This window comes from Coregonus clupeaformis, chromosome 30, assembly GCF_020615455.1.
Source record: "Coregonus clupeaformis isolate EN_2021a chromosome 30, ASM2061545v1, whole genome shotgun sequence".
Classification (NCBI taxonomy): domain Eukaryota; kingdom Metazoa; phylum Chordata; class Actinopteri; order Salmoniformes; family Salmonidae; genus Coregonus; species Coregonus clupeaformis.
Genome location: NC_059221.1, coordinates 50,401,184 through 50,413,683, shown reverse-complemented (window position 1 = coordinate 50,413,683; position 12,500 = coordinate 50,401,184). Strand labels below are relative to the sequence as shown.

The 12,500-nt window shown below is 46.4% G+C and overlaps 1 protein-coding gene across 1 annotated transcript in view; it reads right to left on the bottom strand.

Annotated features, from left to right (window-relative positions):
* LOC121545306 (alpha-1,3-mannosyl-glycoprotein 4-beta-N-acetylglucosaminyltransferase C-like) overlaps nucleotides 1–12,500 on the bottom strand; it is a 30,398-nt gene that overhangs the window by 62 nt on the left and 17,836 nt on the right. Inside the window, exons 5-7 of the mRNA XM_045209342.1 lie at nucleotides 1,189–1,443; nucleotides 575–1,075; nucleotides 1–401 (exon numbers count right to left, since the gene is read on the bottom strand). The exon at nucleotides 1–401 is cut by the window's left edge and continues 62 nt beyond it. Of these exons, the coding sequence (XP_045065277.1) occupies nucleotides 1–401; nucleotides 575–1,075; nucleotides 1,189–1,443 (1,157 nt within the window). The remainder of the gene's footprint in view (nucleotides 402–574; nucleotides 1,076–1,188; nucleotides 1,444–12,500) is intronic.

Genomic DNA, 12,500 nt, shown 5'->3' with positions numbered 1-12,500 from the left:
TCATTCCTCCTCTGTAGTAATCCTGATCTTCCTGATGATAACCCAGTCATTCTGATTGGCTGTAACTCTTATCTTCAGACAGGAAGAGGCGTGGCCAGATCTCTTCTTGTGTATGTCCGTCATGTTCATCTTCCCTCCCTGCAGATCCCCCACGCTATAGAACTCCTGGCACGTTATCCCCAATCCAGTCTTCTCAGTTACCGGGTGGAGACCCAGCTCCACGGTCGCAGATGCCAACTGGTCACGACCCTCTGCTGACCCTGTCACCACGATAATGCCGGTAACCACAGCAGGCTGTTTGAAGGCGACGGTTAGGTGGTTCCCTGAAAAGGGACTCCGCCCCCAGAAGAATGTTCCAGTACCGGGAGACCAGGCCATGGCCGCCACATGGTTCTCATAGGCTAGACACACAGACACAGAGATACATGTTAGATATCAATCAAATCAAATTTTATTTGTCACAGGCACCAAATACAACCTTCCAGTGAAATGCTCTTTATATAGCCAGACCAGAGCCACCACAGGGTCCTTATGGGGCCTTTCCACACTGCATTGTGTGTGTGTGTGTTTCTACCTGGTATGTCACTATAGACATCAGCAGGAGGGTTGGTGTAGAGGTCCGCCTCAAAGTCTTCGTCCTTCAGCTTGTTGAATGTCCCCAGGAACGAGGAGTATGAGCCCATGTGTTGAAACAGTGAGGGCGTGAAGCGGATCGCCTCACCCTGTGTCAAAAGCACCCGGAAGTGACTGAACAGGAAGTCGCAGGGCATTTCCTGGTAGAACAGGAAGAGGAAGCGTGAGAGGAGGGGGAGGTGTTCTGAGTGGTACAGCTTCCCGATGTAGCCCAGCGCTGAGAACTCCAACGTGGCCCAGGGTACTCCGCCCACCACTTCCTGTTGCTGGACACGCCCCCTGATGGCAGACAGGAAGTTCTGCGAGCAGGAGACGTCGTCCTCCAGCTGCAGGTAGAGCAGGCTCCGCCCAGCGCAGAACTGAAGCAGGAAGCTATAGTCAACGTTCTGTTTGGAGCGAAACGTCACACGGTCTGCGTTGTCATTATAGTTCCTTTTCAGGCCTAAAACATAGAAACAACTAGTTAACCATCTCACCAACTAACCGACTGTCCAGCTAACCGACTGACCAGCTAACCAACTGACCTGTTACTAGTGGGTAGTACTGCTATTGTACCTGTTAATGGTGGGTAGTACTGCTTGGGGGCATGTACCACCAATAGCTGCTCTGCCTCCAGCTGGGAGGGGAAGGTAGCTGTAATCTCCCCCAGCGTGGTCTCTCTCCATTGGGCATCGAAGTCTGCCAGCAGTACCACCACCACCATGGAGCTCAGCTCTGCCGGGGAGGAGCGGGAGAAGATGGAGGACAAGGTGGAGATCAGATAGGTGCCTTTAGGACGACTCACGGAGCACAGCCCAATGGTCAGGTACTCTGGAGAGAGAGAGAGAGAGAGAACAGCCTGATGGTTAGGTACTCTGGAGAGAGAGAGAGAGAACAGCCTGATGGTTAGGTATTCTGGAGAGAGAGAGAACAGCCTGATGGTTAGGTACTCTGGAGAGAGAGAGAGAGAACAGCCTGATGGTTAGGTATTCTGGAGAGAGAGAGAGAGAACAGCCTGATGGTTAGGTATTCTGGAGAGAGAGAGAGAACAGCCTGATGGTTAGGTACTCTGGAGAGAGAGAGAGAACAGCCTGATGGTTAGGTACTCTGGAGAGAGAGAGAGAGAACAGCCTGATGGTTAGGTACTCTGGAGAGAGAGAGAACAGCCTGATGGTTAGGTACTCTGGAGAGAGAGAGAGAGAACAGCCTGATGGTTAGGTACTCTGGAGAGAGAGAGAGAGAACAGCCTGATGGTTAGGTATTCTGGAGAGAGAGAGAGAACAGCCTGATGGTTAGGTACTCTGGAGAGAGAGAGAACAGCCTGATGGTTAGGTACTCTGGAGAGAGAGAGAGAGAACAGCCTGATGGTTAGGTACTCTGGAGAGAGAGAGAGAGAACAGCCTGATGGTTAGGTACTCTGGAGAGAGAGAGAACAGCCTGATGGTTAGGTACTCTGGAGAGAGAGAGAGAGAACAGCCTGATGGTCAGGTACTCTGGAGAGAGAGAGAGAGAACAGCCTGATGGTCAGGTACTCTGGAGAGAGAGAGAGAGAACAGCCTGATGGTTAGGTACTCTGGAGAGAGAGAGAGAGAGAGAGAACAGCCTGATGGTTAGGTACTCTGGAGAGAGAGAGAGAGAGAGAGAACAGCCTGATGGTTAGGTATTCTGGAGAGAGAGAGAACAGCCTGATGGTTAGGTACTCTGGAGAGAGAGAGAAAGAACAGCCTGATGGTTAGGTACTCTGGAGAGAGAGAGAGAGAACAGCCTGATGGTTAGGTATTCTGAGAGAGAGAGAACAGCCTGATGGTTAGGTATTCTGGAGAGAGAGAGAGAGAGAGAGAGAACAGCCTGATGGTTAGGTATTCTGGAGAGAGAGAGAACAGCCTGATGGTTAGGTATTCTGGAGAGAGAGAGAGAGAGAGAGAGAGAACAGCCTGATGGTTAGGTATTCTGGAGAGAGAGAGAACAGCCTGATGGTTAGGTACTCTGGAGAGAGAGAGAGAGAACAGCCTGGTGGTTAGGTACTCTGGAGAGAGAGAGAGAGAACAGCCTGATGGTTAGGTACTCTGGAGAGAGAGAGAACAGCCTGATGGTTAGGTACTCTGGAGAGAGAGAGAGAGAACAGCCTGATGGTTAGGTACTCTGGAGAGAGAGAACAGCCTGATGGTTAGGTACTCTGGAGAGAGAGAGAACAGCCTGATGGTTAGGTACTCTGGAGAGAGAGAGAACAGCCTGATGGTTAGGTATTCTGGAGAGAGAGAGAACAGCCTGATGGTTAGGTACTCTGGAGAGAGAGAGAGAACAGCCTGATGGTTAGGTACTCTGGAGAGAGAGAGAACAGCCTGATGGTTAGGTACTCTGGAGAGAGAGAGAACAGCCTGATGGTTAGGTACTCTGGAGAGAGAGAGAACAGCCTGATGGTTAGGTATTCTGGAGAGAGAGAGAACAGCCTGATGGTTAGGTACTCTGGAGAGAGAGAGAGAACAGCCTGATGGTTAGGTACTCTGGAGAGAGAGAGAGAGAACAGCCTGATGGTTAGGTACTCTGGAGAGAGAGAGAGAGAACAGCCTGATGGTTAGGTACTCTGGAGAGAGAGAGAGAGAGAGAGAACAGCCTGATGGTTAGGTATTCTGGAGAGAGAGAGAACACCTGATGGTTAGGTATTCTGGAGAGAGAGAGAGAACAGCCTGATGGTTAGGTATTCTGGAGAGAGAGAGAACAGCCTGATGGTTAGGTACTCTGGAGAGAGAGAGAACAGCCTGATGGTTAGGTATTCTGGAGAGAGAGAGAGAGAGAGAACAGCCTGATGGTTAGGTATTCTGGAGAGAGAGAGAACACCTGATGGTTAGGTATTCTGGAGAGAGAGAGAACAGCCTGATGGTTAGGTATTCTGGAGAGAGAGAGAACAGCCTGATGGTTAGGTACTCTGGAGAGAGAGAGAGAACAGCCTGATGGTTAGGTACTCTGGAGAGAGAGAGAGAGAGAACAGCCTGATGGTTAGGTACTCTGGAGAGAGAGAGAACAGCCTGATGGTTAGGTACTCTGGAGAGAGAGAGAGAGAACAGCCTGATGGTTAGGTATTCTGGAGAGAGAGAGAGAACAGCCTGATGGTTAGGTACTCTGGAGAGAGAGAGAACAGCCTGATGGTTAGGTACTCTGGAGAGAGAGAGAACAGCCTGATGGTTAGGTACTCTGGAGAGAGAGAGAGAGAGAACAGCCTGATGGTTAGGTATTCTGGAGAGAGAGAGAACAGCCTGATGGTTAGGTATTCTGGAGAGAGAGAGAACAGCCTGATGGTTAGGTATTCTGGAGAGAGAGAGAACACCTGATGGTTAGGTATTCTGGAGAGAGAGAGAGAGAGAGAGAGAGAGAACAGCCTGATGGTTAGGTATTCTGGAGAGAGAGAGAACAGCCTGATGGTTAGGTATTCTGGAGAGAGAGAGAACAGCCTGATGGTTAGGTACTCTGGAGAGAGAGAGAGAGAACAGCCTGATGGTTAGGTACTCTGGAGAGAGAGAGAGAGAGAACAGCCTGATGGTTAGGTACTCTGGAGAGAGAGAGAACAGCCTGATGGTTAGGTACTCTGGAGAGAGAGAGAGAGAACAGCCTGATGGTTAGGTACTCTGGAGAGAGAGAGAACAGCCTGATGGTTAGGTACTCTGGAGAGAGAGAGAACAGCCTGATGGTTAGGTACTCTGGAGAGAGAGAGAGAGAACAGCCTGATGGTTAGGTACTCTGGAGAGAGAGAGAACAGCCTGATGGTTAGGTATTCTGGAGAGAGAGAGAGAGAACAGCCTGATGGTTAGGTACTCTGGAGAGAGAGAGAGAACAGCCTGATGGTCAGGTACTCTGGAGAGAGAGAGAGAGAACAGCCTGATGGTTAGGTATTCTGGAGAGAGAGAGAGAGAAACAGCCTGATGGTTAGGTATTCTGGAGAGAGAGAGAGAACAGCCTGATGGTTAGGTACTCTGGAGAGAGAGAGAGAGAGAACAGCCTGATGGTTAGGTATTCTGGAGAGAGAGAGAGAGAGAGAACAGCCTGATGGTTAGGTACTCTGGAGAGAGAGAGAACAGCCTGATGGTTAGGTATTCTGGAGAGAGAGAGAACAGCCTGATGGTTAGGTACTCTGGAGAGAGAGAGAGAGAACAGCCTGATGGTTAGGTATTCTGGAGAGAGAGAGAGAGAGAACAGCCTGATGGTCAGGTACTCTGGAGAGAGAGAGAGAGAACAGCCTGATGGTTAGGTACTCTGGAGAGAGAGAGAGAGAACAGCCTGATGGTTAGGTACTCTGGAGAGAGAGAGAGAGAACAGCCTGATGGTCAGGTACTCTGGAGAGAGAGAGAGAGAACAGCCTGATGGTTAGGTACTCTGGAGAGAGAGAGAGAGAACAGCCTGATGGTTAGGTATTCTGGAGAGAGAGAGAACAGCCTGATGGTTAGGTACTCTGGAGAGAGAGAGAGAGAACAGCCTGATGGTTAGGTACTCTGGAGAGAGAGAGAGAGAACAGCCTGATGGTTAGGTACTCTGGAGAGAGAGAGAGAGAACAGCCTGATGGTTAGGTATTCTGGAGAGAGAGAGAGAGAGAGAACAGCCTGATGGTTAGGTATTCTGGAGAGAGAGAGAACAGCCTGATGGTTAGGTACTCTGGAGACAGAGAGAGAGAACAGCCCAATGGTCAGGTACTCTGGAGAGAGAGAGAACAGCCTGATGGTTAGGTACTCTGGAGACAGAGAGAACAGCCTGATGGTTAGGTACTCTGGAGACAGAGAGAACAGCCTGATGGTTAGGTATTCTGGAGAGAGAGAGAGGAGACAGCATTCCCTCCCCCATATGCCCCCCTAGGCACAACTACGACAACATAACCAACAAAAACAGGTCACAACTCCTACAGCTCTGTCGCACTCTGGGTATGTACATAGTCAATGGTAGGCTTCGAGGGGACTCCTATGGTAGGTACACCTATAGCTCATCTCTTGGCAGTAGTACTGTAGACTACTTTATCACTGACCTCAACCCAGAGTCTCTCAGAGCGTTCACAGTCAGCCCACTGACACCCCTATCAGATCACAGCAAAATCACATTCTACTTGAACAGAGCAATACTGAATCATGAGGCATCAAAGCCAAAGGAACTGAATAATATTAAGACATGCTATAGATGGAAGGAAAGTAGTGTCGAAACCTACCAAAAAAACAATTAGGCAACAACAAATTCAATCCCTTTTAGACAACTTCCTGGACAAAACGTTCCACTGTAATAGTGAAGGTGTAAACTTGGCAGTAGAAAACCTAAACAGTATATTTGACCTCTCAGCTTCCCTATCAAATCTAAAAATCTCTAACAGAATACCGAAAAGTAACAACAGTGACAAATGGTTTGATGAAGAATGCAAAAACCTAAGAAAGAAATTGAGAAACCTATCCAACCAAAAACACAGACACCCAAAAAACCTGAGCCTACGCCTTCACTATGGTGAATCACTAAAACAATACAGAAATACACTACGGAAAAAGAAGGAACAGCACGTCAGAAATCAGCTCAAAGTAATTGAAGAATCCATAGACTCTAACCACTTCTGGGAAAATTGGAAAACACTAAACAAACAACAAAGAGCTATCTATCCAAAATAGAGATGTATGGATAAACCACTTCTCCAATCTTTTTGGCCCTATAACAAAGAACAAACAGCAAAAACATATACATGATCAAATACAAATCTTAGAATCAACTATTAAAGACTACCAGAACCCACTGGATTCTCCAATTACATTGAATGAACTACAGGACAAAATACAAACCCTCCAACCCAAAAAGGCCTGTGGTGTTGATGGTATCCTCAATGAAATGATCAAATATACAGACCACAAATTCCGATTGGCTATACTTAAACTCTTTAACATCATCCTTAGCTCTGGCATCTTCCCCAATATTTGGAACCAAGGATGGATCACCCCAATCCACAAAAGTTGGGGTTCTGGGAAAAACATACGACATTATAAAATCCATGTACACAAACAACAAGTGTGAGGTTAAAATTGGCAAAAAACACACTCATTTCTTTCCACAGGACCGTGGGGTGAGACAGGGATGCAGTTTAAGCCCCACCCTCTTCAACATATATATATATATCAACGAATTGGTGAGGGCACTAGAACAGTCTGCAGCACCCGGCCTCTGAAGTGAAATGTCTACTGTTTGCTGATGATCTGGTGCTTCGGTCACCAACCAAGGAGGGCCTACAGCAGCACCTAGATCTTCTGCACAGATTCTGTCAGACCTGGGCCCTGACAGTAAATCTCAGTAAGACAAAAATAATGGTGTTCCAAAAAAGGTCCAGTTGCCAGGACCACAAATACAAATTCCATCTAGACACCGTTGCCCTAGAGCACACAAAAAACTATACATACCTCGGCCTAAACATCAGCGCCACAGGTAACTTCCACAAAGCTGTGAACGATCTGAGAGACAAGGCAAGAAGGGCCTTCTACGCCATCAAAAGGAACATAAAATTCGACATACCAATTAGGATCTGGCTAAAAATACTTGAATCAGTTATAGAACCCATTGCCCTTTATGGTTGTGAGGTCTGGGGTCCGCTCACCAACCAAGAATTCACAAAACTGGGACAAACACCAAATTGAGACTCTGCATGCAGAATTCTGCAAAAATGTCCTTAGTGTACAACGTAAAACACTAAATAATGCTTGCAGAGCAGAATTAGGCTGATACCCGCTAATGATCAAAATCCAGAAAAGAGACGTTAAATTCCCAAACCTTCCATAACAAAGCCATCACCTACAGAGAGATGAACTTGGAGAAGAGTCCCCTAAGCAAGCTGGTCCTGGAGCTCTGTTCACAAACACAAACAGACCCCACAGAGCCCCAGGAAAACAACACAATTAGACCCAACCAAATCATGAGAAAACAAAAAATAGAATTACTTGACAAATTGGAAAGAGTTAACAAAAAAACAGCACAAACTAGAATGCTATTTGTCCCTAAACAGAGAGTACACAGTGGAAGAATACCTGACCACTGTGACTGACCCAAAATTAAGGAACGCTTTGACTATGTACAGACTCGGTGAGCATAGCCTTGCTATTGAGAAAGGCCGCCGTAGGCAGACCTGGCTCTCAAGAGAAGACATGCTATGTGCACACTGCCCACAAAATGAGGTGGAAACTGAGCTGCACTTCCTAACCTCCTGCCAAGAGACACATATGTCCCTCAGATTACAGAGATCCACAAAGAATTCGAAAACAAACCCAATTTTGATAAACTCCCTTATCTACTGTGTGAAAAACCACAGTGTGCCATCACAGCAGCAAGATTGGTGACCTGTTGCCTCAACAAACACCATTGTAAATACAACCCATATTTATGTTTATTTATTTTCCCATTTGTACTTTAACTATTTGCACATCGTTACAACACTGTATATAGACATAATATGAAATTTGAAATGTCTTTATTATTTTGAAACTTCTGAGTGTAATGTTTACTGTTAATATTTATTGTTTATTTCAATTGCTTTGGCAAAGTTAACATACGTTTCCCATGCCAATAAAGCCCTTAAATTGAATTGAGAGAACAGCCTGATAGTCAGCTCTGAGAGAGAGAGAAGCCTGACAGTCAGGTACGAGAGAGAGAAAGAGAGAGAGAGAGAGGAGAGAGAGAGAGCGAGAGAGAAGGGACAGTAGTTATAGTCATGTTGTACCTCGTTTCCCTCCTCCAGGGAACAGTAGTTATAGTCATGTTGTACCCCGTTTCCCTCCTCCAGGGAACAGTAGTTATAGTCATGTTGTACCCCGTTTCCCTCCTCCAGGGAACAGTAGTTATAGTCATGTTGTACCTCGTTTCCCTCCTCCAGCGAACAGTAGTTATAGTCATGTTGTACCTCGTTTCCCTCCTCCAGGGAACAGTAGTTATAGTCATGTTGTACCCGTTTCCCTCCTCCAGGGAACAGTAGTTATAGTCATGTTGTACCCCGTTTCCCTCCTCCAGGGAACAGTAGTTATAGTCATGTTGTACCCGTTTCCCTCCTCCAGGGAACAGTAGTTATAGTCATGTTGTACCCGTTTCCCTCCTCCAGGGAACAGTAGTTATAGTCATGTTGTACCCCGTTTCCCTCCTCCAGGGAACAGTAGTTATAGTCATGTTGTACCCGTTTCCCTCCTCCAGGGAACAGTAGTTATAGTCATGTTGTACCCGTTTCCCTCCTCCAGGGAACAGTAGTTATAGTCATGTTGTACCCCGTTTCCCTCCTCCAGGGAACAGTAGTTATAGTCATGTTGTACCCCGTTTCCCTCCTCCAGGGAACAGTAGTTATAGTCATGTTGTACCTCGTTTCCCTCCTCCAGGGAACAGTAGTTATAGTCATGTTGTACCCCGTTTCCCTCCTCCAGGGAACAGTAGTTATAGTCATGTTGTACCCCGTTTCCCTCCTCCAGGGAACAGTAGTTATAGTCATGTTGTACCCCGTTTCCCTCCTCCAGGGAACAGTAGTTATAGTCATGTTGTACCCCGTTTCCCTCCTCCAGGGAACAGTAGTTATAGTCATGTTGTACCCCGTTTCCCTCCTCCAGGGAACAGTAGTTATAGTCATGTTGTACCCCGTTTCCCTCCTCCAGGGAACAGTAGTTATAGTCATGTTGTACCTCGTTTCCCTCCTCCAGGGAACAGTAGTTATAGTCATGTTGTACCCCGTTTCCCTCCTCCAGGGAACAGTAGTTATAGTCATGTTGTACCTCGTTTCCCTCCTCCAGGGAACAGTAGTTATAGTCATGTTGTACCCCGTTTCCCTCCTCCAGGGAACAGTAGTTATAGTCATGTTGTACCCGTTTCCCTCCTCCAGGGAACAGTAGTTATAGTCATGTTGTACCTCGTTTCCCTCCTCCAGGGAACAGTAGTTATAGTCATGTTGTACCTCGTTTCCCTCCTCCAGGGAACAGTAGTTATAGTCATGTTGTACCCCGTTTCCCTCCTCCAGGGAACAGTAGTTATAGTCATGTTGTACCCCGTTTCCCTCCTCCAGGGAACAGTAGTTATAGTCATGTTGTACCCCGTTTCCCTCCTCCAGGGAACAGTAGTTATAGTCATGTTGTACCTCGTTTCCCTCCTCCAGGGAACAGTAGTTATAGTCATGTTGTACCCCGTTTCCCTCCTCCAGGGAACAGTAGTTATAGTCATGTTGTACCCCGTTTCCCTCCTCCAGGGAACAGTAGTTATAGTCATGTTGTACCCCGTTTCCCTCCTCCAGGGAACAGTAGTTATAGTCATGTTGTACCCCGTTTCCCTCCTCCGGGGAACAGTAGTTATAGTCATGTTGTACCCCGTTTCCCTCCTCCGGGGAACAGTAGTTATAGTCATGTTGTACCTCGTTTCCCTCCTCCGGGGAACAGTAGTTATAGTCATGTTGTACCCCGTTTCCCTCCTCCAGGGAACAGTAGTTATAGTCATGTTGTACCTCGTTTCCCTCCTCCAGGGAACAGTAGTTATAGTCATGTTGTACCCGTTTCCCTCCTCCAGGGAACAGTAGTTATAGTCATGTTGTACCCCGTTTCCCTCCTCCAGGGAACAGTAGTTATAGTCATGTTGTACCCCGTTTCCCTCCTCCAGGGAACAGTAGTTATAGTCATGTTGTACCTCGTTTCCCTCCTCCAGGGAACAGTAGTTATAGTCATGTTGTACCTCGTTTCCCTCCTCCAGGGAACAGTAGTTATAGTCATGTTGTACCCCGTTTCCCTCCTCCAGGGAACAGTAGTTATAGTCATGTTGTACCCCGTTTCCCTCCTCCAGGGAACAGTAGTTATAGTCATGTTGTACCCCGTTTCCCTCCTCCAGGGAACAGTAGTTATAGTCATGTTGTACCTCGTTTCCCTCCTCCAGGGAACAGTAGTTATAGTCATGTTGTACCCCGTTTCCCTCCTCCAGGGAACAGTAGTTATAGTCATGTTGTACCCCGTTTCCCTCCTCCAGGGAACAGTAGTTATAGTCATGTTGTACCCCGTTTCCCTCCTCCAGGGAACAGTAGTTATAGTCATGTTGTACCTCGTTTCCCTCCTCCAGGGAACAGTAGTTATAGTCATAACGTTACATTAGTGTGTGTTAGAGGAGGCTGGTGAGAGGAGCTATAGGAGGACAGGCTCATTGTAATGGCTGGAATGGAATCAACGGAACGATATCAAACATCAAATATATGGAAATCGCATGTTTGACTCCGTTCCATTGATTCCATTCCAATGAGCCTGTCCTCCTATAGCTCCTCCCACCAGCCTCCACTGGTGAGTGTGTACTACTTAGTGCAGCCTGAGGTTGTCTGAAGAGATGGTACAGAGATTACTGTCTGGTAGAGTTGACTGGTAGACTGTTCAAAAATCACTTTAAATATACACTAACTCTGTTCAGTAGGAGGTGTGTGTGTGTGTTGAGACTTCTAGCTCACTCAGGAAAAGAAAAAAGAGAACAAAAAACAATAATATATATATATATATATATATATATATATATATATATATATATATATATATATATATAAAAAGAGAAGCAAATGGGTCTGATGTGTTCAATCAAAGTTTCTTAGATGCTCGGATATGTTACGTTATGTGCGCATGCGCAGCTTCACTAGAGACTTAAATTATGGCACCTGGTAATCATTTCACGGCAGACAATCATCAGGAGCACACAGGCCGTTGGTATGTAACTGCGAACTACTCACAGTCTAGCATTAATGTTTAAGTCACTTATATGTTTGAGCACTGAACGTTTACCTCACTGTGTCGGTGTTAGTTGGCCGAGAGTAACCTGTAGCTCGCTGGGTGTGGTAGCTCAGCGACCCAGATGCTGTATAGCATGAGGCTATCATTATCAGCCATTTGCGTTGTGGTGATTGTTCAGAGCACTCTGCTGGTTTCTGGTGGCGGTGGTGATAGCGGTGGTTTGGTTCGGTGATCCATGGTGGAGCGCCGCGTTGTGTTGCGTTTGTGCGTATGTGGGTCCTTTGTACGAGGCATGTGGTGGCATGGGTTCTGTGTCCTGTGGCAGCGTCCGTGGCAACGGCGGAGTCGCTGTGCGCATGCTCCTCTGGCGCTAGGCATTCTGGGTGATGTAGTCAATGCTGTTTTAAGCCAGATTTACCACATTTTTGATGGTGTTGTAGGCTTATTTGATTTTCATTATTTACATTATTATTATATTATATTATTTGAATAATATTTACATTATATATTTGAATAATATATTGTCATTATTTGTTTGTTGTAATTCAGGTTTATGACCTATGGTCATTTGATTTAAAATAAAATTAAGGACAAAACACGAGTCATGACATTGTGTGCTTCCTGGTGAGCCTTTTTGGAGGGCTAAATAACGGAAAATCCGAACAGTGTGTGTGTGTGTGTTTACTCTGTTTAGTTGGAGGTGTGTGTGTGTGTGTGTGTGTGTGTGTTTAGTTGGGTGTGTGTGTGTGTGTGTGTGTGTGTTTACTCTGTTTAGTTGGAGGTGTGTGTGTGTGTTTACTCTGTTTAGTTGGAGGTGTGTGTGTGTGTGTGTGTGTGTGTGTGTGTTTAGTTGGGTGTGTGTGTGTGTGTGTTTACTCTGTTTAGTTGGGTGTGTGTGTGTATTTACTCTGTTTAGTTGGAGGTGTGTGTTTAGTTGGGTGTGTGTGTGTATTTACTCTGTTTAGTTGGAGGTGTGTGTGTGTGTGTGTGTGTGTGTGTGTGTGTGTGTATTTACTCTGTTTAGTTGGAGGTGTGTGTGTGTGTGTGTGTGTGTGTATTTACTCTGTTTAGTTGGAGTGTGTGTGTGTGTGTGTGTGTGTGTGTGTGTGTGTGTGTGTGTGTGTGTGTATTTACTCTGTTTAGTTGGAGGTGTGTGTGTGTGTGTGTGTG